At 38.3% G+C, this 27,113-nt stretch overlaps 1 protein-coding gene across 1 annotated transcript; it reads right to left on the bottom strand.

The window, feature by feature from the left end:
- Positions 1 to 140: 140 nt before the first annotated feature.
- On the bottom strand, positions 141 to 26,543 carry LOC117304434 (annexin A11-like). Its single transcript, XM_033788892.1, has 12 exons — positions 26,401 to 26,543; positions 23,777 to 23,852; positions 22,729 to 22,823; positions 20,304 to 20,417; positions 17,479 to 17,535; positions 16,348 to 16,381; positions 15,407 to 15,486; positions 12,803 to 12,871; positions 5,463 to 5,561; positions 4,000 to 4,075; positions 2,879 to 2,991; positions 141 to 2,115 (listed from the first exon to the last, which is right to left on the bottom strand). The coding sequence occupies exons 1-12, from the start codon at positions 26,401 to 26,403 to the stop codon at positions 1,990 to 1,992; spliced, it is 942 nt and encodes a 313-aa protein (XP_033644783.1). The 5' UTR covers positions 26,404 to 26,543; the 3' UTR covers positions 141 to 1,989.
- Positions 26,544 to 27,113: the final 570 nt, after the last annotated feature.

A 27,113-nucleotide genomic window follows, 5' to 3' on the forward strand; every position in this document is an offset into this window, starting at 1 on the left:
GAGTATAATGTTTTTACGACGATAACGAAATTATTTCAATTATTACTTTTATAACGCAAACTTAACTCTATGGTCGAGTTGCTTCCAGTTGTAAGATTATCATGGACAATTAAAATTAACATTATTTCAATGCTGCTGTATCTGAAACATAATGCAAAATAAGATTGCATAATTTATTGTTATTATTCCTGATTACATTCTTTATATTAGTGAAGACAAATATTATTTTAATATTAACCAATCCAAGTATTGATATTGAAAACTAATATCAGAATGTATAACAAATATCAATCTACATCGAACCATTGCAAAAAATGTATTTGCTTTGAACTGCCCCGTATGGCTAGATAGGCCAGTGGTGAACCGTTACTAACAAACTTGTAACCCACTGTATCCAACGGGAGAATATCGAAACAAGTGTGTTTTTAAAAGGGTGCCGATACCTTTTGTAGATCAGGTTTTTGGCCATGACATGAATCCCTACTCACTGTGAATGAAGATGTATGTAATATAATTTATCTGTAGAAGTTGGAGCTTCACAAGTCGTCAAGTTTTTTTTTATCACAGAGCAATGTGAATAACAGAGCAATGTTTTCAGGAGAGTCGCATAATGCCGTGTACGTGCAAAAGAAATTCTTGAAATTGTTTTACTAATTTCTCCAAACACTATACACCACCTTAAAAAGTAATATTTTAAGGGAAGCTTTCTACCATCATTATCTGTAAACCATTTAAGTTTAATATAAATATGTGGACATTGTGTTTTGTGTCCATCAAAAAGTTCCCCAAACCCTTTGAGAGACAGACACTGATGGTAATGTACGTGTCTACTCCAGCAGTTACGAACAAATGAGAGTTAATTTTACCATTTCTTCAAATAAAGTATACAATTGGATGCATTTTTTCAATTCAATTCGATTCAATTTTTTAGTGCGTGGTGGGAAAAAAATATAACCATGAGGTCACTTCGAAACTTTTCCATTTTACGAGGCGAAGCTGGGTGTGGTTCATGACAGAATCGCGAACTCGTCCAACAAAGTGCTTTAAAAAATACATATAGGTTGCTAAAAAAAAAACGTATTCCTATTTATTTTGGTGGACGAGTTTGCCAGTCTATTTTATGTATATTTAAAAATAAATAAGAATTAAAAATAAAAAGGCGCCTTCTAAACAACGAGGGTGACTCAATGTAGGCCCATACACCAACCTTGACCGCCTTGACCCAACATTGCCTCGTTTAGGACTATCGGGCGGGAAAACTATTATTTTTTAACCACCGCTGCAAACATTTCCAACAAATCCATCACTATTTTGTAATACCTGTGTGACATTTTTACAAACTGTAGCTACTTGTTTTTGTATTGCATCTATTATGGCTTTCCATAGTTTTCCAATACTCGGTTGGCAAAAAAACTTTGGCCGTGACGTTGCGTTAGAAAGGTATATAATACTAAATTTTGTTCCGCAGCAGTACAAGTGACAAAACAAAGGATTACACGTGACGTGACGTGTGTTCAACCAATCAAATTACATGGATATGTATGCCTGGTTAAAGACTATCTGATAGAGCGTAAGTCGTGCCTAAATAAATAACAGTTTATTCACTACTTAGTCTGGGTACATTTCTAAAAGGATGCTTATTTCATACATTTCATCCTCACATTAAACGGATGTACAAAAAAAAATGATATACTTTGCAATTACTTTGTCACACCTTTTATCAAAACTACACCTTGTACTTAGTTCCTAAAGAATATTGCAGTTTTACATCCACCTACAACCTGTATATACAGGTTGCTAAAAATAACGGGCTTGATTGGAATTAATCAAGTTTTCAAAAGACAATATGACACCAAAGTATATGATTGATTATTAATGATCCATGCGTGCGAATAAACCTCACCAAAGCATTTGTTAAGTAAATATATCTGTTATTTTTAAATAGTCTTTAAGGTTGTTTTAAAATATTCTCCGTAACTATAGAGACCTCTATTCTCCATCAATGATAGCCAGCAGAATTTTACGGAAGTCTCCACTCGTCTCGCTTTTGATAGCTTCAGACAATGTCTTGTTGTATTTTCCCAAGTATACCACCTTGATGTGCTCCAAATCCATCTGTAAAAAAAAATGTAATACTGAATCTTTGGTGTCTGTGCATGAAATGATACACAATAACTAATAAATAATACTTAAAGGCGTTTGGTAATTACTCAAAACACTCAAAATTAGCATAAACCTTACCTACCCATAACACTTTTAAAAGAACCTTAAAGCAACACGTTGCCTTGGATCGGTCGAGTTGGTCTTTGAAAAGTGCTTGAAACCGTTTGTTACAAAATGCATATGGTTAGAAAGATAACTTAAAAGTAAAATATAATGGTCCACACGAACATGCCTCGGAATTTCATGGTTTTCCTTTTACGTCGCGAAGAAACACGGTCGGCCATTTATGGGAGTCAGAAATTTGACTCCCATAAATGGCCGACCGTGTTAGTCGACGAGGTAAATGGAAAACCACGCAATTTCGAGGCATATTTGTGTAGATCATTGTATTCTACTTTTACATAATCTTTCTAACCATTTGCATTTTATAACAAACGGTTACAAACGATTTTTATAGACCAACTCGACCGATCCAAGGCAACGTGTTCCTTTAACGATTTTATGTTTAATTCAAGTCAACAGTTTTGGAGTGTTGGAGCAGACTTGCCAGATAAATTTCCATTGCTTACGTAGTTCTGAGTATTCGCACATTACCGACAGTAGTTAGTTTTACCTGTTATGTCTGCTGCCACCAAGCGTCCCAAAAGTCCCCAATGGACAGCACCATCATTTTATGAAAGACTGCAAAATTAATATTAAAAGTTTTGTTGTTTACCTCACTTCGGGATACGACTATCCGGATAAGTTGCTTCTCGTCCGTTCCAGCTCCCTTCATTGCTTTGTTAAGTTGATCAGCAAAGAACTCGTGTGGGTTATGGAAGTAAGACACTTGAGTTTAACAAAGAAAAAGAGCCAAACAATAAATGTTAACATTTTAAGTCTAACGGGCTTCTCTTATTTTTGTACACAAGCGGTGCGTGAAATAATAATTTACACCCGGCCAATTGACATGAAATAAAGTAATTCTCTCTTTACTTCGTTGGATGTGGTTTTTTGTATTTGAGTAGGGCCTAATTCAACTGAATGGTCTATTATTGGTGCTACAGCTCTTATGTACTCCATGGTAAAAGGCATGCCTTATATTGTGTATGAATCAGTGTTACTTCATATCGTCAACGGGGGGTTTAAGTGTGTTAAAAGTTTCCTTTTCGGGTCAAATGCGATCAATCAAGTTGGAAGTAGGTTGTTTAAAGTGTAGGGACCAAATAGTATATACATGGCAACGAGGTAATGCTGCACATCTATTCCACCAAGGGACTTTGAGTGACCAAAGGAGAGATCTATTTCTGAAAGCGGGATAGACGTTCTGTAGTGGCCGATTTACGCGCCCGCCAGTCCATATGTTTTATAACACACCTTGGTCTGCAATATTTTATAAGAAAAGAAACTTTTCAGGGTTTTTATTTAACTGTTTTAGTCAATAATTTCTAAATCAGAAGCGATTAAATAACTAGAGGAACGCATTTAGTTTCACCGGATTCAGTTTTTTAGAGGCTGTTCACAGTTCACATCGTTAGACGGCGCTGTAACAAGTCAACATTTACTTGCCCAACCCGGATACCGAACTAGAAAGAGGTGTATAATAGATGTTAAATTTGCATCGGGGATAAAGAATATTAATTTTGGTTTTTACCCATACACCGTACACAGTAAACAGTGCACACACATCGGTGTATGGGTAAAAACCAAATTTAATATAGAAAGAGGTGTGTTATAAACTGCGATGTTGAGATAGTTCAAGTCTCACACTGTCAAGAAGGTATAAGACCCGAGTTGAACATTTCAAGGACTTTATCATTTTGAACTTTTAGGCAAAGATACTTGATAAATATTTACCAATGGACAGGTAGGCGTTTTTCAGGTTTCCTGACATTTCACTTTTGACGGTAGACGCAACCGACTTGCCTGTGAGCTAAAAATTAATATACAAATAAAAGTAAATGGTCATTAATCGTTTTCCCCCACAGTATGTCCGACAAACAATTACGTAAAACCCCTTGTACGCAACGCACCATTATGTCCAACAATGGACAAACTATTGTCAAACCCATTTTGTCCGACAAACGTCCGACCCGCGTCTGACCATTATGTCCGACAATCATTATGTCCTACACATTGTGCGCAACGCACCATAATGTCCGACAGTGGAAAACCATTATGTCATACAAACCAAAATGTCTGACCCACGTCCGACCATTATGTCCAACAAATCATTATGTCCGACCCATTGTGCGCAATGCGCCATTATGTTTGACAGTGGACAAGCCATTGTCAGACCTGTTATGTCCGACAAACGTCCGACCCACGTCTGACCAATATGTTCCACGGACCATTTCTTTTCGACCATGTAATGGTGTGAAGCAACCTTCACATCAGTTGTATATCAACCACTTTTCATTATAGTAAAACGGATCGATGTAGCCTCCATGCGGCACGGATTTAAGGCACCCATAAGGAACTTGTAAAGAAATCTTTCAAAAGCGGCTGAAAGTGCTATGCTTACCAACATTTGTATTCTATTGAAAAGCACGTTTTGAACTCATTTGTTCGAAGGCATCAAATGCTTTCTATTCCGATCAATCTGATTGTGCCGTCTATAACACACAAGAGGGCGGGCGCTAGTTTGAGATTGCCTGTAGTGTAAATTTTTCATCTTTTATCTTAAGTGCACTTCTGTAGATTGTTATTAGCTGGGATCCATGGGAGATCAGTGAGTCTTTCTTACTGAATGGAATTCCCAGGATAAACAAGAAATAAATAAATAAATAAATAAATAAATAGTGCAGGCAATAATTTATCGGCTATCCGGAAGAAAACAATAACAAAGTCCTCTGTATGCCTTATACAGATAATAATAATAACAACCTTGGTATCTTGATATTATTCTGGACACGTTTGGTAAATGTCAAAGGGGAGAACAGTCTTCTCACTTGGTGTATCTCAACATATATGCATAAAATAACAAACCTGGGAAAAGTTTGGCTTAATTGGTCGTCGAAGTTGCGAAATACGACTGAAAGAAAAAACATCCTTGTCACACGAAGTTGTGTGCTTTCAGATGCTTGATTTTGAGAACTCAAAGTCTAATTCTGAGGTCTCGAAATCAAATTCGTGGAAAATTAACTTCTTTTTCGAAAACTGCGATACTTCAGATGCAGCCGTTTATCACAATGTTGTATACTAACACCAGCTCTCAATTGCTCTTTACCAAGTAAGTTTTTATGCTCATAATTATTTTTAAGTAATTATCAATAGTGTCCAGTATCTTTAATGAGTCTAAGCAGTCAACCTTGACATACCTTTTCGTATTGATCAAAGACTGCTCTCAGATGCTCTTTGCTTCTAGCTACAAGGATTCGTTGAAACTCAGACTCGTCCGTACCCAGACCTTTCGCTGCCTGTTGACAATTCAGGAGTTGTCAAAACAAGAACAAACAAAACAGAATTTAAAATAAACCTTAATTTAAAATAATAAAAATAAACGTTTTCATGTACAATGATATGAACACCATAGGCCTAATAGACCCTTTGTTTCAAATGTTGATGTGTTATTATACAGAACAATTTTGGATTTATAACTGTTGGTTTCAATCTTTGTTGGCTTACAACTGGGTCGGCCCAGCGTGATTGACTGCATGTGGGACGAAGCTGTAGGACGTGGACACAGGAGATCGGCGCGACGGACCTTTGCTGTCTATGCCGACGATTGATTGATTGACTGTTTCAACCTTATGACCGATGTGTAAGCACTGACATGTATCATGGAAAAAAGCTCAATGGCAGAGCACTTGGGTTGGATTCGAACCAACAAATCTAGAGTAGTGTCTTACCTACCAGACCAATGAGATTGCCTAGTATAACTAGGTGTCGCTCGAATCATACATTTAGCAGCGGGTACTGCAAACGATTTAATAGATGTTAAATTTGTATCAGGGATAAAGAATATCAATTTTGGTTTTACCCATATACACCGATGTGTTAGCACCGTTACTCAGTACTGTCCCGAGCTATGTGATATAGGCCGATACACGTATATTACTGTTGATGTATCTGATTGGTTTTACTCATATACACCGATGTGTTAGCACCGTTACTCAGTACTGTCCCGAGCTATGTGATATAGGCCGATACATGTATATTACTGTTGATGTATCTGATTGGTTTTACCCATATACACCGATGTGTTAGAACCGTTACACAGTACTGTCCCGAGCTATGTGATATAGGCCGATACATGTATATTACTGTTGATGTATCTGATTGGTTTTACCCATATACACCGATGTGTTAGCACCGTTACTCAGTACTGTCCCGAGCTATGTGATATAGGCCGATACACGTATATTACTGTTGATGTATCTGATTGGTTTTACCCATATGCACCGATGTGTTAGCACCGTTACACAGTACTGTCCCGAGCTATGTGATATAGACCGATACATGTATATTACTGTTGATGTATCTGATTGGTTTTACCCATATACACCGATGTGTTAGCACCGTTACACAGTACTGTCCCGAGCTATGTGATATAGGCCGATACATGTATATTACTGTTGATGTATCTGATTGGTTTTACCCATATACACCGATGTGTTAGAACCGTTACACAGTACTGTCCCGAGCTATGTGATATAGGCCGATACATGTATATTACTGTTGATGTATCTGATTGGTTTTACCCATATACACCGATGTGTTAGCACCGTTACACAGTACTGTCCCGAGCTATGTGATATAGGGCTACATGTACATGTATATGTATATTACTGTTGATGTATCTGATTGGTTTTACCCATATGCACCGATGTGTTAGCACCGTTACTCAGTACTGTCCCGAGCTATGTGATATAGGCCGATACATGTACATGTATATGTATATTACTGTTGATGTATCTGATTGGTTTTACACATATGCACCGATGTGTTAGCACCGTTACACAGTACTGTCCCGAGCTATGTGATATAGGGCTACATGTACATGTATATGTATATTACTGTTGATGTATCTGATTGGTTTTACCCATATGCACCGATGTGTTAGCACCGTTACTCAGTACTGTCCCGAGCTATGTGATATAGGCCGATACATGTATATTACTGTTGATGTATCTGATTGGTTTTACCCATATACACCGATGTGTTAGCACCGTTACACAGTACTGTCCCAAGCTATGTGATATAGGCCTACATGTACATGTATATTACTGTTGATGTATCTGATTGGTTTTACCCATATACACCGATGTGTTAGCACCGTTACTCAGTACTGTCCCGAGCTATATGATATAGGCCTACACATGTATATTACTGTTGATGTATCTGATTGGTTTTACCCATATGCACCGATGTGTTAGCACCGTTACACAGTACTGTCCCGAGCTATGTGATATAGGCCGATACATGTATATTACTGTTGATGTATCTGATTGGTTTTACCCATATGCACCGATGTGTTAGCACCGTTACACAGTACTGTCCCGAGCTATGTGATATAGGCCCATACATGTATATTACTGTTGATGTATCTGATTGGTTTTACCCATATGCACCGATGTGTTATCACCGTTACACAGTACTGTCCCGAGCTATGTGATATAGGCCGATACATGTATATTACTGTTGATGTATCTGATTGGTTTTACTCAAATACACCGATGTGTTAGCACCGTTACTCAGTACTGTCCCGAGCTATGTGATATAGGCCGATACATGTATATTACTGTTGATGTATCTGATTGGTTTTACCCATATGCACCGATGTGTTAGCACCGTTACACAGTACTGTCCCGAGCTATGTGATATAAGCCTACATGTACATGTACATGTATATTACTGTTGATGTATCTGATTGGTTTTACCCATATGCACCGATGTGTTAGCACCGTTACACAGTACTGTCCCGAGCTATGTGATATAGGGCTACATGTATATTACTGTTGATGTATCTGATTGGTTTTACCCATATACACCGATGTGTTAGCACCGTTACTCAGTACTGTCCCGAGCTATGTGATATAGGCCCATACACGTATATTACTGTTGATGTATCTGATTGGTTTTACCCATATGCACCGATGTGTTAGCACCGTTACACAGTACTGTCCCGAGCTATGTGATATAGGCCGATACACGTATATTACTGTTGATGTATCTGATTGGTTTTACCCATATACACCGATGTGTTAGAACCGTTACACAGTACTGTCCCGAGCTATGTGATATAGGCCCATACACGTATATTACTGTTGATGTATCTGATTGGTTTTACCCATATGCACCGATGTGTTAGCACCGTTACACAGTACTGTCCCGAGCTATGTGATATAGGCCGATACATGTATATTACTGTTGATGTATCTGATTGGTTTTACCCATATACACCGATGTGTTAGCACCGTTACACAGTACTGTCCCGAGCTATGTGATATAGGCCCATACACGTATATTACTGTTGATGTATCTGATTGGTTTTACCCATATGCACCGATGTGTTAGCACCGTTACACAGTACTGTCCCGAGCTATGTGATATAGGCCGATACATGTATATTACTGTTGATGTATCTGATTGGTTTTACCCATATGCACCGATGTGTTAGCACCGTTACACAGTACTGTCCCGAGCTATGTGATATAAGCCTACATGTACATGTATATTACTGTTGATGTATCTGATTGGTTTTACCCATATGCACCGATGTGTTAGCACCGTTACTCAGTACTGTCCCGAGCTATATGATATAGGCCGATACATGTATATTACTGTTGATGTATCTGATTGGTTTTACCCATATGCACCGATGTGTTAGCACCGTTACTCAGTACTGTCCCGAGCTATGTGATATAGGCCGATACATGTATATTACTGTTGATGTATCTGATTGGTTTTACCCATATGCACCGATGTGTTAGCACCGTTACTCAGTACTGTCCCGAGCTATGTGATATAGGCCGATACATGTATATTACTGTTGATGTATCTGATTGGTTTTACCCATATGCACCGATGTGTTAGCACCGTTACTCAGTACTGTCCCGAGCTATGTGATATAGGCCCATACATGTATATTACTGTTGATGTATCTGATTGGTTTTACCCATATGCACCGATGTGTTAGAACCGTTACACAGTACTGTCCCGAGCTATGTGATATAAGCCGATACATGTATATTACTGTTGATGTATCTGATTGGTTTTACCCATATACACCGATGTGTTAGCACCGTTACACAGTACTGTCCCGAGCTATGTGATATAGGCCGATACACGTATATTACTGTTGATGTATCTGATTGGTTTTACCCATATGCACCGATGTGTTAGAACCGTTACACAGTACTGTCCCGAGCTATGTGATATAGGGCTACATGTACATGTATATGTATATTACTGTTGATGTATCTGATTGGTTTTACCCATATGCACCGATGTGTTAGCACCGTTACTCAGTACTGTCCCGAGCTATGTGATATAGGCCGATACATGTATATTACTGTTGATGTATCTGATTGGTTTTACCCATATGCACCGATGTGTTAGCACCGTTACACAGTACTGTCCCGAGCTATGTGATATAGGCCGATACATGTATATTACTGTTGATGTATCTGATTGGTTTTACCCATATGCACCGATGTGTTAGCACCGTTTAATACACAGTACTGTCCCAAGCTATGTGATATAGGCCTACATGTACATGTATATTACTGTTGATGTATCTGATTGGTTTTACCCATATACACCGATGTGTTAGCACTGTTACTCAGTACTGTCCCGAGTTATATGATATAGGCCTACACATGTATATTACTGTTGATGTATCTGATTGGTTTTACTCAAATACACCGATGTGTTAGCACCGTTACTCAGTACTGTCCCGAGCTATGTGATATAGGCCGATACATGTATATTACTGTTGATGTATCTGATTGGTTTTACCCATATGCACCGATGTGTTAGCACCGTTACTCAGTACTGTCCCGAGCTATGTGATATAGGCCGATACACGTATATTACTGTTGATGTATCTGATTGGTTTTACCCATATGCACCGATGTGTTAGCACCGTTACACAGTACTGTCCCGAGCTATGTGATATAGGCCGATACATGTATATTACTGTTGATGTATCTGATTGGTTTTACCCATATGCACCGATGTGTTAGCACCGTTACACAGTACTGTCCCGAGCTATGTGATATAGGCCCATACATGTATATTACTGTTGATGTATCTGATTGGTTTTACCCATATACACCGATGTGTTAGCACCGTTACTCAGTACTGTCCCGAGCTATGTGATATAGGCCGATACATGTATATTACTGTTGATGTATCTGATTGGTTTTACCCATATGCACCGATGTGTTAGCACCGTTACACAGTACTGTCCCAAGCTATGTGATATAGGCCTACATGTACATGTATATTACTGTTGATGTATCTGATTGGTTTTACCCATATGCACCGATGTGTTAGCACCGTTACACAGTACTGTCCCGAGCTATGTGATATAGGCCGATACATGTATATTACTGTTGATGTATCTGATTGGTTTTACCCATATGCACCGATGTGTTAGCACCGTTACACAGTACTGTCCCGAGCTATGTGATATAGGCCCATACATGTATATTACTGTTGATGTATCTGATTGGTTTTACCCATATACACCGATGTGTTAGCACCGTTACACAGTACTGTCCCAAGCTATGTGATATAGGCCTACATGTACATGTATATTACTGTTGATGTATCTGATTGGTTTTACCCATATGCACCGATGTGTTAGCACCGTTACACAGTACTGTCCCGAGCTATGTGATATAGGCCGATACATGTATATTACTGTTGATGTATCTGATTGGTTTTACCCATATGCACCGATGTGTTAGCACCGTTACACAGTACTGTCCCGAGCTATGTGATATAGGCCGATACATGTATATTACTGTTGATGTATCTGATTGGTTTTACCCATATACACCGATGTGTTAGCACCGTTACACAGTACTGTCCCAAGCTATGTGATATAGGCCTACATGTACATGTATATTACTGTTGATGTATCTGATTGGTTTTACCCATATACACCGATGTGTTAGCACTGTTACTCAGTACTGTCCCGAGCTATGTGATATAGGCCTACACATGTATATTACTGTTGATGTATCTGATTGGTTTTACCCATATACACCGATGTGTTAGCACCGTTACACAGTACTGTCCCGAGCTATGTGATATAGGCCGATACATGTATATTACTGTTGATGTATCTGATTGGTTTTACCCATATGCACCGATGTGTTAGAACCGTTACTCAGTACTGTCCCGAGCTATGTGATATAGGGCTACATGTATATTACTGTTGATGTATCTGATTGGTTTTACCCATATGCACCGATGTGTTAGCACCGTTACACAGTACTGTCCCGAGCTATGTGATATAGGCCTACATGTACATGTATATTACTGTTGATGTATCTGATTGGTTTTACCCATATACACCGATGTGTTAGCACCGTTACTCAGTACTGTCCCGAGCTATGTGATATAGGCCCATACATGTATATTACTGTTGATGTATCTGATTGGTTTTACCCATATACACCGATGTGTTAGCACCGTTACACAGTACTGTCCCGAGCTATGTGATATAGGCCGATACATGTATATTACTGTTGATGTATCTGATTGGTTTTACCCATATGCACCGATGTGTTAGCACCGTTACTCAGTACTGTCCCAAGCTATGTGATATAGGCCGATACATGTATATTACTGTTGATGTATCTGATTGGTTTTACCCATATGCACCGATGTGTTAGCACCGTTACTCAGTACTGTCCCGAGCTATGTGATATAGGCCGATACATGTATATTACTGTTGATGTATCTGATTGGTTTTACCCATATGCACCGATGTGTTAGCACCGTTACACAGTACTGTCCCAAGCTATGTGATATAGGCCTACATGTACATGTATATTACTGTTGATGTATCTGATTGGTTTTACCCATATGCACCGATGTGTTAGCACCGTTACACAGTACTGTCCCGAGCTATGTGATATAGGCCCATACATGTATATTACTGTTGATGTATCTGATTGGTTTTACCCATATACACCGATGTGTTAGCACCGTTACTCAGTACTGTCCCGAGCTATGTGATATAGGCCGATACATGTATATTACTGTTGATGTATCTGATTGGTTTTACCCATATGCACCGATGTGTTAGCACCGTTACACAGTACTGTCCCAAGCTATGTGATATAGGCCTACATGTACATGTATATTACTGTTGATGTATCTGATTGGTTTTACCCATATACACCGATGTGTTAGCACTGTTACTCAGTACTGTCCCGAGCTATATGATATAGGCCTACACATGTATATTACTGTTGATGTATCTGATTGGTTTTACTCAAATACACCGATGTGTTAGCACCGTTACTCAGTACTGTCCCGAGCTATGTGATATAGGGCTACATGTATATTACTGTTGATGTATCTGATTGGTTTTACCCATATACACCGATGTGTTAGAACCGTTACACAGTACTGTCCCGAGCTATGTGATATAGGCCGATACATGTATATTACTGTTGATGTATCTGATTGCGATTACCTTTTGCAGAGCTTGTGCGTCTTCTGCAACTTTACCAGCATCAACATTGGGGTTCTCATCACGTGCACCCTAATAACAAACATACATTAATTATTAAGGGAATCAATGAGGTTTTCAACTAGTGGTTTAATCCCAACGAGGCCTGGTTCTTGATAACTTTACCGAGACGAAGGCGAGGTAAATTATCAAGAACCAGGCCTCGGCGGATTTAAACCACTAGTTGAAAACCGATTCAACACACTTTGATTCCCATTCATAAATATTTTGGTTAAAATGCGTAATAAAGTAAGAAACTCTGTAAAACTAATCCGTTTCCGAGTGCTTGAGCTCTGTATGTTTCCAACTATATGGTATGCTCAGTATATACGTGTTGAATGTACATGTGTGATGTCCGTACGCGTGTTTTACGGTTCCGTTCGTGCGCATGCGCGTATAGTCTTGGTGCATATTCGCTGGTTTTCCTTTCACACACAGCGCGGCCAAATCACCGACAGCGCCTACATCGCCCGTAACAAGAAACGTCTTGCACCAAGACTAGCGCGGAAAACCGGTTATAAACACTGGTCATTATCACCGGTTTAAACACCCCCACGTGAAGCGCTTTCCACCAATAGGAATAGCGAAACTGTCTGAGGTATTTATGAATGAACTTTTATTCATTCCGGGTGCTATACCTGGAAGTTTCATTTTGATCAATAGTGTTTGGAAAGATGGCGTATTGGGGATTGAACACTTAAAAGGGTTATAGTATGTATCTAGCATGAAACGCTACCTAAGCGAAAGTATGACTTATTATATGACGTCTACGTAAGCTGCACTGAAATTGCCTTGATAAGTAACCAGGCCAAACTCCCAATAATTACTGGTAGATCTGCCCAGCGCACTGGTGTTACCTAAAGCGACCGTTATGATGACCTATAATAGTATGACGTATGACGTATAACGCATAACGTAAGTTGCACTGACGTTGTCGAGTAGTGACCATTCATAAACTCCTTTTCAATGGCTATCAGATTAGGACGCTGGGTAACTCGCAATCTGTCTGGCGCATAAATTGTCCACTCGACATTTAGCTAGAATGTAACTTCAACTAGCATTCGTTGACATTTAGGTATATTATGTAGAAACAAAAGTGATTTAAAGTTGGTTAACTGTGAAAACAAACTTGAGGGTGGTAAAATCTTTCAAACTTGGCCTTCGAAGAAAATGTGCTTCTTTCTTGAATTGTTAAGAAATGTTGTCATATAAAAGCAATAGTTTCGTAACAACAGACCAAAACTTCTTACAGTTATTTAACACTACTGAACAGGTAAAGTGTTAGATTACAACAAAATATTTTGTTCATATGTCTATTACTTCAATTCGAAGTTTCATTCTACTCATTATACGTTTCTACATAGTTTTTTTCAAGAGGTTTTTACATTGTTAATTCAATTTTGGGAAAATCGTTGAATGGGAGAATATCACGTTTGTGACACCTGCTCCCCCTCTGCATGAAACATAGAACTTGATATTTTCATGAGAACCAATGTGAAAATTCCAGATAGGAAGGACATCAGGAAAGTACGGAACTTAAAGGAGCATTACAGAATTGGTTTTGCTAGCAAAAAAGTGCTGGCAGTGTAAGCACTTTATGTAATCCACCATATACATAAACTGACAAACCTGATAGAAGTTTGAGATCGATCGGCTGTCTGGGTCACGAGAGAATAGTGAAAAACCGATTACAAATTTTGCATAGCATCGATGCCAAAACAAAAATGAATAAAACGCTCCCTGAGCGATGAACTCCAAATGCGAAATTAAATTATTTATTTATACCTCATCAATCATGAAATTTCAGACAGAAATATTTCAAGGGATGTTTTCTTCTATCAGCATCGTAGGACCGTCTAAGTTTGATGTAAATCTGTGATCTTCACGATTTTTGTTTCTTACCAATTCTGTAACATTCCTTTAAATTAAACATGTTGGAATCGGCTTTTCACTATTTTTCGTGACCCAGATGACCGATCGATCTCAACTTCCCACAGTGTTGGCAAAAAAACAATTCTTCAATCAAAAATAAATGAAATTGAATAAGCACATGTATTTAATAACAGTTTACATCCACATCCCTGGCAAGGTATAATTTTATCCCTTCATAATAGTATCATAAAACGATTTGTGGTTTTGTAATTTCCTGTCATAGTTAGTATACTTAGCACTGGTAAAAAACACATCTGCATAAGTCGAGTGCATTTTTTCAAAATGCATTTTTAAATCACAAAAGTGATAAGCCAGAAAGGCATAAGTTTTGGTCTCCTCAATTATGGCACAACACCTGCGATGTACTCCTCTGAGCCATTTTCTCTGATTGCTCATGACGTGTATGTTAACCACATGTTAAATCATTTAAAAAAAAACGCATTCTTGGGCCTAAATTGCCATTTAGTAAAATAATACAAAACAATGTAATTGCGCAATCGCCGGTTTAAAGCGGACAATGCATGCAATGTGCACTGGGCAGATCGTCTGTCATTCATCAGAGCCACTGAATGGTGTTTAACTTGTCCACAAGTCTACAAAGATTAAGGATACATGACTTTGTAAACTTAAACTTACTGTGCTTAGACCGATGAGAACACGCTTGAAATCTCCGCTTGTTTCACCAGAGAGAGCTTTCTCCAAGTCACTTTTGCATTCTGAACATCACACACAATACAAATCATTCTCTAAAGTATCGAATCGATAGCATTGTCTATGGCTTTATAGCCTGTATGTACAAGAACACCGGGCAAGCTCATTTTCTTTATGATAACAGGCATGGAAGTGTCGTGGCCGAGCGGATAAGGGCACCGAATTCAAACTCTGGTGTTTCTAATCAGTAGAGTGTGGGTTCGAATCCCCAGCCTAGACACTTGTGTCCTTAAGCAAGACTCTTAACCATTGCTTCGTCCTTCGGATAGGACATAAAGCCGTTGGTCGCATGTGTTATATTGTTATATATACGCATGTAAAGAACCCAGTGCATTTATCGAAAAGAGAAGGGGTACGCTGCGGCTGCTGTATGCGCCGTAGCACCTTGTAAACCCTTATAAGGTGCTAAACAATTGGGTCTCAGAATTAATCACTGTCCTATTTTTTCTGAAAGTTTGTATATACTCAGTGCCTTGAGTACCTTGTTTGGTAGATACTTGATAGGTAGATAGGAATATTTGATTGAGTACAAGGAGCGACCTACATGAAGTATGTATAATAACAATGTTAACATTGCTTGCTTCACTTGTTCCTACATATTGACTCACGTCGAGTAGATTAATTTTCAGGAAATCAAATAGTGTGATATGTGTTTGTATTGATTAAATAGTTTCATACACTGTAAAGTATCTCATATTGCTGAGTCAGCATAAAGGTCAATGTTTCCTGTATAATAAAACTAGAGCGTACGGATACAAAACAAAATTCGATTCGATTCAATTCATCAATAAGGTTTATTACAAGTATACAACATGCTCATATCCTTTTCATTGTGTCAAAAGCCGCAGTCTACAAAGAACACTCACCAGTTTTATAAGCAGCCTTGATGGCTTTCAGTTCCTATAGAAACAAAAAACAAAACAGATTACAGGAAATCAAAACCATATTGCAAGTATCGTAAGCAACATTAGTCATTGGTAATCTTGTTTGGCAGAAGGAGATTTATTGTCTTTCGATGGACAAGTGGGAGCTACAGAAGTGTTGACGTGACATTCGTAGAGAAATCTTCAGTAACAATGGCTTAGTACAAGTCATAATAATGGACTATATCTCATAATAAGTACAAATCGTATTATTTTATGACTTATATCAACAACTATCCATTGCTCGTTATTAACTATGTTAATTATGCTACCAACTATTTGAGTATGTACCAAAAGCGAAAATTAAAACAGATGTGCTGTTTCAGCTAGTCACACATGAATTGCAGCAAAAGCGAAATGAAAGTTGAATATACATGTGAGAAAATGAATGGCGGGAGAGAACTTTTTTAAGGTTCAAATGTAGGTGACACATATCAAATCGATTCCAGGAATAAGAATAGATAATACAACGTGTATTGCTTTATTGCTAATTATTCCAAATAATTGTTTCTTTGCATAAAAATGTACTTAGTAACGAGAACTTGGGGGGGCTGTTAGTATAAAACTTACTGAGAACGGTTTCAATCTGAAGTGACGTAGCTTTTTAGAAAGAGGTAATTTCTCACTCAAATAAAAAAAGACTTCAGGCCCAAAGCCTCTTAATTGGCATCTGAAAGCACTCACGTTTTGTGAAACAACGGTGTTTTTTGTTTCATTATTCTCTTGCAATTTTGTTGGAAACACAATCGTGACCCGGTGATTTTAGAGTGTACGGTCAACTTTAAAATAATATGCCTGTAACTTACAGTGCACTTACGATTACACACATCTTTAAAGGCTAGTTTCTTCAAACTGTTTGCAGCATATGTTCGTCATTCATAAACATTAAAGGTAGTGGACACTGATGGTAATTACTCAAAATAACTATTAGCATAAAACCTTACTTGGTAACGAGTAATGGGGCGCTATTGATAGTATAAAACATTGTGAGAAACGGAATGAGGTAAATAATGCAATGTAGTTAATGATTGCGTATGGCGTTTCATTTATGTGAAATTGAAGAGCTATTCTTACCTCGTTTGTTCTGGCACACATAATCTCAACCAGAACATCTTCATCTGTTCCTAAACCCTGCAGATGAAACAATTTGAGGATAATTAATTTCCCTGTCCATGGTTTATTTATTAGTGTTTTTAAGATGCCTTTATACTTGCATAGGCATTTTGATAGCACCCACAAAGGTCGGAGCGCTTTTAATACAAAAACTGACGAAAAATGAATGATACAAACAAACAATGTAATGATACAGATACAACAAAAAATGTACAACAAAATTAATAACATCATGGCCTGATTTAAAGTCTGTTTTAAGTCTATTTTTGAAGAGATGGAGTGTGTTATACCCCGTTCACACATAGACGCCGCTTCTACTACGATGGAAAAGTGGCTGAGAGCGTGACCAATCCGGACCAATCGTGGGTCAAACGATGGGAGGATCTCAATGAGCGTGGTTTGATCGGGGTGGGATCTCCTAGGTCGGGAATCTGGAAGCTCTCCCCACGTTTATCCGTAGCCGGGTCGTGGCCAACAATAGCGGGGCAAAGTCGTAGTGGGAACGCCATTATCGTACAAGCAGCATGGTAGAATCGGCAACCAATTCGAAGTAAAACACCGCTTGGTCTGCATTGGTCATGGTGTAGTTGTCAGTAATCGTAGAGGCAACGAGTCAGAAACACTTTTTACGTAGAGGCAGTAAAATGGGGCGGAGTCTTCAATTTGCCAAATTGCTGGATTTTAACGGCGATCATACGCCATACGATCATACGAGGAAGGGAATTCCAGAGCCTGGTAGCAGCTTGACTCACACTATGTTAGTGCAGTCTCTCCCCCACTACTCAGTAAGCGTAAATGGTTCAACGAATAAATGGACATCAATGTAAAAAACAACCAACTACGGATAAGCGCGATATAAAAACTGGCTATTATTATTATTAAAGGCACCTGAAAATAGGATTTCTTTTTCTTTTAAACATTTTTCAGTAGTTGTTTGTCACGATTTATATGTTAAAAAAATTAATTAAGTGCTTGGGGGGTTGACTACGCCTACCCCTTTTGTGACGTAGGAAAAGAAAGACTTTGCCTCGATCAAACATAGACCCCCCTCGATGCGTAGATAAACACACGTGCAAAAGTACACGTAATTCTAAGACGTGAGTTTGTACGCTGCGAAAAAAAGATTTTCTGTCATTTTTCCGGCAATGCCGACCAGGTGTAATGCTGCTGGATGCAGCAAAACAACTAAAGATGGGGTCAGTCTTCATCTGTTTCCTGCAGATCCCAAGTATAGGCGGTTGTGGGCTGCGAAAGTCAGATTAACTAGAGCAAAGTGGTCCGGTCCGACGTCTTTTTCAGCGCTATGCAGCAAACACTTCGGGCCGCCGTGCTTCGAATCCGGGATACACCACTCATTTGACATGACGAGAAGAGCCGTTCTTAAACACGACGCCGTCCCAACAATTTGTCCAGCTAGTGGGAAGTCGAAGAAGCTGACAGACGTGAAGAACCCAGAGGAGCATTTGCTAAACGTGAAAAAAATTCGGGTGAGTTTGAACTTTGAGGGTATGTTTTTAGCTTTTGCCAAGTGACACGATTTTTTGTTGGTACCGCATGCGATTCACCGTGCGTGCAGGTCCTATGTGACCGTCCGCACATTTTACAGCAACCATAGTGCGTGCGTGCAGTCTGCTCCGTGGCCGTATTTCTATAATAATACGTAGGCAGACCCACATCTTACAACCCATTTGGTCACTAAAAAGTCGCATAGTTAAATAAAAATAGCAGCAATAGCTTTTGTAAAAACCACTAGGCGTTCAACATGTTCAAGTTTCAATGTACGCATGTGTGTAAAATCGTGTTTAAATTGGTTTTGATGTGCCATGTTCCCAGACGTAATGTACGGGGGCCCGACTACAAATTTTCTCTTCAAATATCGCGCCTTGAATTACGTCACGAACAGCGCCCTCTCGGGTCGCGGCCTACTCGTAAATTTGTAAATACAATCAAAACTAATATTTTTAAACCTTAGTTAATTTTTTATTCACATTCCTCTCATAAAAACACATATTTTTGTGACAAAAGCTTTATTTTTAAAAAATACCACTTCCAGGTGACTTTAAGTATAGGCATTTCGAACCTCGTTTCATTGTGAGCAATGCGTTTATTTACGTACTTTTTTTGGTCACTGCCGAATAAAATATATATGATTCTGGGGAAAGGGTTTATATGTATATATGTAATCAATTGACAGAATCCCCAGATGATTATTGAAGTAAATCAATGAGATGTTCAACTAATCTTACAATAACTGAAATGTGGGGTGAAAGTTTCATTCAAAATCACAGATGTAAAAAAAAAAAACCTTTGTAATATGGAATTTGCAACATGTACCATCACCCCATCCTGACTCCCATGAACACACCACTGAAGCTTGCTTGCTTAAATCGAGTGATGTCCTCGAATCACGATGGTTCCCCAAGCCTTTCTGTCCCCCATTGCCGACTTGAAATCTGCTGATTCATGTCCGGTGTAAAGTTATTACTACATGTACACATATTCCCTTTTTTGCATCCCTGTGGAGACATCTTTTGTCCTTTCCATTGTCCCTGTAGATTTTCTCTTAAACTTTGTATACAACATTCCTTGTGGAGCACCCAGGTCTTAAGAATTTCCCTATGGGGTCCTTCTATTTCCCCTTCTCTGTTTTGTTCCCGGTCTCCATATATAAGGTAGAGAAAATGAAATCACTGTACCAACGAAAAGAATCACTGAGTGATGCGTGATTTAATGGGATATGTTGCCTTGGATCGGGCAAAAAGGTCAGTTGTTCACTCATTACATACCTTCATTGCTTTTTTAAGGCACTTTGCATCATACACTGGTGGTAGGCTCATCAAAGCAAGAACAGCATCCTCAAAATTACCTCCCAGCTCACTCTTTAAGTCTTTCACTAGATCCTATAAATGGATAACATCATGGAAATGTTAGAGGAATATGAGGCATTGCATGGTGAGGTATCAAACCGTCGTGTATCTACTTGCAGCGATAGACACTATTGGTAACTGTCAAAGACCAGCCTTCTCACTTGGTGTATCTCAACATATGCATAATAACAAACCTGTGAAAATTTGAGCCCAATTGGTCGTCGAAGTTGCGAGATAATAATGAAAGAAAAAACACTCTTGTCACATGAAGTTGTGTACTCTCAGCTTCATTTCGAGACCTCAAAATCTAACCCTGAGGTCTCCAAATCAAATTCGTGGAAAATTACTTCTTTCTCGAAAACTACGTTACTTCAGAGGGAGCTTTTTCTCACAATGTTTTATACTATCAACAGCTCCCCATTACTCTTTACCGAGTAAGGTTTTATGCTAATAACTATTTTGAGTAATTACCAATAGTGTCCACTGCCTTTAAAAGGTAGATTATGTTCTTTGACGGTTCGTCTTGCTTGATATTCTACCGTGGAGTAAATCTTTTCGGAATTCGGGAGACTTCTTCCCTGCTTATCAACTACTGCTTATTAAACTCTTTCTGTGACGTCACTCTATTGTTGATAAGTGTAGATTATTTTTACGTATCTACAATTAACTGTAGATTCGTTACGAATCTACAGTTAAGTGTAGATTCGTAACGTAATCTACAGTTTAGTGTAATAGTTCAACTTGAAAATTACTGTCTTTCCAAACTGAAAGATAGAATGAAGTGCAACAAAACATTGGCTAGCTGAATATATGTTATCTTTCAATTTTACAAAAACATTTTCCAGTTTAGGAAAATCACTTTAGTAACCAAATTTATTGTTAGCTGAGCAAACTGACGTTGTACTCGATAATGTTGCACGCACTAAATAATGCATTATTTTGTAAAATAATTATAAAATGTGACCAACCGTCGTTTGTTAACGTATACGAAATTAGATAGACTAACTAGTGTTTATTGTTACTATTGAGAAAACCAACTCATTGAAACTGTTATATAACCAATGGGGGAAATAGTGTAAGTCAGAGAATAGACTCTACACTGTAGATTCATGAATACAATGTACTCGCCTTTGGCTCGTACATTCTATTCACGAATCAACACTTTTTCGTCCATTCTCCTTAACCTTCCGCCAATGTGGTTTATACGCAGGACAGTTCAACGAGAAGTCTACTTAATTCAGAAAGTCTACTCCGCGGTATTAGAATAATTATCAAGTTCTCAAAATAACATAATCTACCTGGCAAATATAGAAACACACACTGTTCCTACAAGCAAAGTAATCCTGGACATGGCTTCTACAACTGGATATAAAAACAGTTCAAAATAACTCTATAATCAAATACATATGTTGTTGCGACGGTATTTTATTTATTTCTATTAAATAAAGCTAACATTAATTTCGTTATAATTGTTGATAAAAAGAAGCAAAAACAAGCATTCCGAGGTTTTATTGTCGCTTATTGTCGTTTTATTATTAATAGGAATTTTCATTCTTATGCCTTGATGTGTTTTTTTAGGGCAACTCTGCTTTCGACTTACATTCTGTATTAATGGACGGTTATTAATAGCAGATGTTTTGGTGCTGTGGTTAGGGTCTGCTGGTTTTAAATGGACGGAAATACAGACAAAGTACATTGTTGTTATCTAGTCATAATAGCTGAACTACAGACTATGTCAGTCAGTCTAATACGATAAACTATACGTGAATACACAGCATGTCTGGGATCGCACGAATAAAATTATCCCTGAGTTCACGTGTCATTGAGTATTAACATGGCAGTATAATAGTCATTATTGCTTTAAGGCACTGTACACTATTGGTAATTATTAAAAAATATTTGTTAGCATAAAACCATTCTTAGTAATGAGCAGTGGAGAGGACTTGATTGTATAACACCTTGTGAGAAACGGCTTCATCTGAAGTAACGTAGTTTTTGAGAAAGAAGTAAATAAGACTTCAGTACTGAAGCCTTTTGGGGGCATCTTAAAGCACACAAATTTGTGCAACAAGGGTGTTTTTTTTTTTTTTTTCTTTCATTATTTCTTTGCAACTGCGATTACAATTGAGTCCAAGTTTTCACAGGTTTGTTATTTTTATGCATAATTATGTTGAGATACATCAAGTGAGGATACTTGTCTTTGACAATTACTACTGGTAACCAGGGCCTTTAACCACTCACTGCTTGCTATGCTCTACCGTATACCATACATGTACATTGTAATTGCGGATCGATTCGTATTGACAGTGTTCAAGTTCTACTAAACATTTGATAAAATACTAACCCTGCCATATGCAGCCTTGTAATGCAGCAATAGTTCTTGTCGCTGAGCATTCGAGCGGGCAGCCAGTACGTCAACAATCGCCTGTTCATCCGTACCTGTCATAACATGTGTATACACAATATTTGTATAGATATATTTATATTTCTTTCCCCCTTATGATTCCATTGACAACTTGTTGTGCGTCCCATGGAATCCAAATAAACAGAAATAGTTCCCTTTTTATTACAACCAAGACAAGCGATACGATACTAAAAATGTTGGTAGTATCAACATAAAGTTAAAAAATACATTTTATGGACAGATCTATCAAATTTAATTAAATTTTGCACAAATTTTGAAAATATTGATTTTTGACCTTTTTTGACCTTTTGAATCCAAAATGACCTTAAAGTTCAAAATCAAGCTGGGCATCCACCCTAATCGTCTTCCCGAGCCCATGATCCATACATCTAGATGCCAGCCATTAACAAACTATGCCGTGGTTTTATTCTAGAGCACTTTTTAAAGTTTGGCTGGTCTACTCTAGAGTTTGTTCTTGCGGTCTTTATACCGCGGAGTAGATCTCAGTTCTGAAGGCAAGGGAGCTGTTGATAGTATAAAACATTGTGAATAACTGCTCCCTCTGATATAACATAGTTTTTTTTATTTAGTAATCTCCCACTCAAATATTCATGTTTGAAGCCTTTTATAGGCATCTGAAAGCATACGGAAATTCAAATGTGCAACTCTTCTTTTTTTTTTCAATTTTATCTTTACAAATTTGTGGAACAATATTGAGTTAAAATTTTTACAGATTTTTTATTTTATGAATTTGTTGGGATATGACATTTACCAAAGGTGTCCAGCAGCCGATTTCACGAAACTCTAGGATTAATCCTATCTCGAGTTAGTACGAGCAACTCGTCCTGACTTAAGATGGCTTCAATGCGTCCTAACGTCTATGGATGCGGAACTTAACTCGTAATCCTAAGCGAGGAAGAGCTTGGTGAAATCAACGGCAGTGCCTTTAAGTGATGTTCATTTGTTTTCTATCTGAAATCAAACTTACCCAATCCTTTCATGGCCTTCCTGAGTGCCTGGCTATCATGGTCCTTGTCAAAGTTGGGTGCTGGTTTTACACTTGCCTAACAAAAAGAAATATAGTCAGTTTGTTTTGTTGTTTTCAGCAAAAGAGTATGCATAATCTCTGCCCGTGAAATAGCATAAGATCTGTAGGTCTGTACTGCCAATCAGTTTGAATAATAAACAATAAATGCGAAGTTCGCTTTGAATAACAGATAGAACCTTATCCCAATGAACACACTAAGGTATGTCAATAATATGCAGTGTTGGCTGCTGTTTTGGTCAATACCAAGCTCCTGCATTTTCCTGTAAAGGGTCACTCGACCAAGTTGAGAAACAATGTGATTTTTGTGTCCATATTATGAAAAGAAACCATTTATTTGACCCAATTATCACATGTAACATTGTGAACATGTTTGATGAAGTATGAATTGTTTTAAAGGCAGCGGACACTATTGGTAATTGTCAAAGACTAGCCTTCACATTTGGTGTATCTCAACATTATACATAAAAAAACAAACCTGTGAAAATTTGAGCTCAATCGGTCATCGAAGTTGCGAGATAACAATGAAAGAAAAAACACCCTTGTCACACGAAGTTGTGTGCGTTTAGATGGTTGATTTCGAGACCTCAAGTTCTAAATCTGAGGTCTCGAAATCAAATTCGTGGAAAATTACTTCTTTCTCAAAAACTATGGCACTTCAGAGGGAGCCGTTTCGCACAGTGTTTTATACCATCAACCTCTCCCCATTACTCGTCACCAAAACGGTTTTATGCCAATAATTATTTTGAGTAATTACCAATAGTGTCCACTGCCTTTAATGCATTTTAATGGAAATTATTATGAAAAATGTGTGATTTGGATGTAACTCGGACACCGTGTCCATGTTACATCCAGAAGTTTATTTAATAGTTAAATTATTGTTGGCTTTTTTATGTATTTTATATGTATCAAATAAATATAAAACTGGAATGGAATATGTTTACATTACTTCGAAGTGAAAGGTTTCTCAAAATGTTTTACTATCGAAAGCTGCTATACGCTTCTAAGCAAAAATGTTTTACTATCGAAAGCTGCTATACGCTTCTAAGCAAAAATGTTTAACTATCAAAAGCTGCTATACGCTTCTAAGCAAAAATGTTTTACTATCGAAAGCTGCTTTACGCTTCTAAGCAAAAATGTTTTACCATCGAAAGCTGCTATACGCTTCTAAGCAAAAATGTTTTACGATCGAAAGCTGCTATACGCTTCTAAGCAAAAATGTTTTACTATCGAAAGCTGCTATACGCTTCTAAGCAAAAATGTTTTATAGCCATTTATTTAAAGAGTGATTATTAAGCGTGTACTTCCCTTTAAACAGGAAATGACGGCCATTGACATTTCCTTCCTGCATGGACATAAAACATAAAGGGCTAACAACGAGTGGATCTGCCTTTTCAGTCATGTTGTACGGGTTAGGCCTACTGAATAGGCCTAATGTATGCTATCCTTTCTTTTGTAATACAATTTTTATCTATCCTCTTCCTTCAATGGATAGGCAGGTATACTATGGAGCATTAATCTAGTTTATTGCTACATGGGTGTACATGTACATGGGTATACATGTACATGTGTTTACATCGGTATACATGAACATGTGTACAGTTTGTCTACCGATATACATGTACATGTATATCTATCTCACTCACCCCCCCCCCCGCCCCCTCCTTCCTTAGTCGCAAACGTTCAGTGTTTGGTCCTACGTTTTAAATACAGCTTTACATAATTCATGCACCTACGACATTATAAATATAATCCAATCAATGTTGTCAAGAGCAAAACAAACATAATGGGTGGGATGGATTTATAACAATGAAAATTATTCACGACATGGACATTGGTTGATAATAGGGGCCTATAGTGACCCCGAGGTAGGACCAAGCACGGACAGAGCTAAATGCTATTCCTTCCTCCATGAGGACAATTCCACATCCGTGATGTACCTCTCTCAACAGCTAATTCCCGTGCAGTGGAAAGAGTGCTTGGTCAGGTCACATCTCCCCATTCCATTCTTGTATAATAATGTACATACGTTGATGTGTTGTTACAAAACATAACGTCAAAATAATGTGGTTGTTGCCACTCCCCATTTTCACCTTTGTTATGTGTGTTCAGCAGGACAGTGGTGCATGCGTAGGTGTACATGTATACACGAGATAGCATGTACATGTTCAGTATACAACTTCCGCAGTGTGTACTGTAGACCAAAGATCGTAAAACCATGAGCACTCTCTCCCGCCCCAGAAGAAAACCGTCTGTGCACCAAGTCGGTGCCCCGTGTGCCAGGCCCCCGAGGCGAGCCGGGCGAGAGCCCCGCCAGCCTCCTCGGTCGTACTTAAACAACGGACCGTGTCTCTCTGCAGGCTCGTGGGGCACGGAGCGCCGCTGGCCCCCACGAGCACTCTCCCACAAAGGCCCCCATACGATCTTTGATGTAGACAAATACAACATATACTTATAGGTAGATTTGTGTTATTTTATATTTTTCATATCTATAAAAACTAACACGTGAACAAACCCTGGAGCCAACTGTGTATCAGCCGTAATCAAAATCACAGAACTGGACTTACCATTTTTAGGAGCAGACTTTCGCACTGGTACAATAGAAAACTAGAGCCGAGCAGACAGTGAGCGTAGATCCACACCCGATAACACGACACACAGTCTGATCATGAGCTGATATAAAAGGTTTGGGTGATTTACACACTACACACAGACTGCCTATTATAGTGTATTCATACAACGCAACCAGAGGGCAGCACAGACAATTATTTAGCCAGCTAGTGTCTATGCTTCCCATTTATCATGGCTCTATGACGACCTGTGACGACCTGGGGTTGTTGACTTCCAACTTGATTTATTTTGGATGACATTGGACCCTAAAAAATTGGTCCAACTTGCTGAGAGGGACATTTTTTTCAAGATTGGTGCTTATGAGGGGGAATAACTCGACGGTCAATAAAGTCAATAAATAATTATCCCTTCTGTGAGACTCCTAAGTATTTTTCCTATATTGTTTAATATTTTAGCATTTTGCACTGTATACTATGGGAGTGTATTTAGTGGAGTGCACCCTATAGTTTATTTATATACTTGAGTGGGTTTTAAACGTGTCAGTGTACATAATAATTGTTTCAATCCAGTGATAATTGTATTTCAATTGTTAACCAAAAGAACATTTGAAAATGGAATTTAAATTGTTACAAAATGGTGGATTGCGCCCCAGTCAGCATATGTTTATTTGTTTTGTAGTTTGTGGGAATACATTTGTGTGTGAAAAACA

Source organism: Asterias rubens, chromosome 21 (assembly GCF_902459465.1).
Source record: "Asterias rubens chromosome 21, eAstRub1.3, whole genome shotgun sequence".
Classification (NCBI taxonomy): Eukaryota; Metazoa; Echinodermata; class Asteroidea; order Forcipulatida; family Asteriidae; genus Asterias; species Asterias rubens.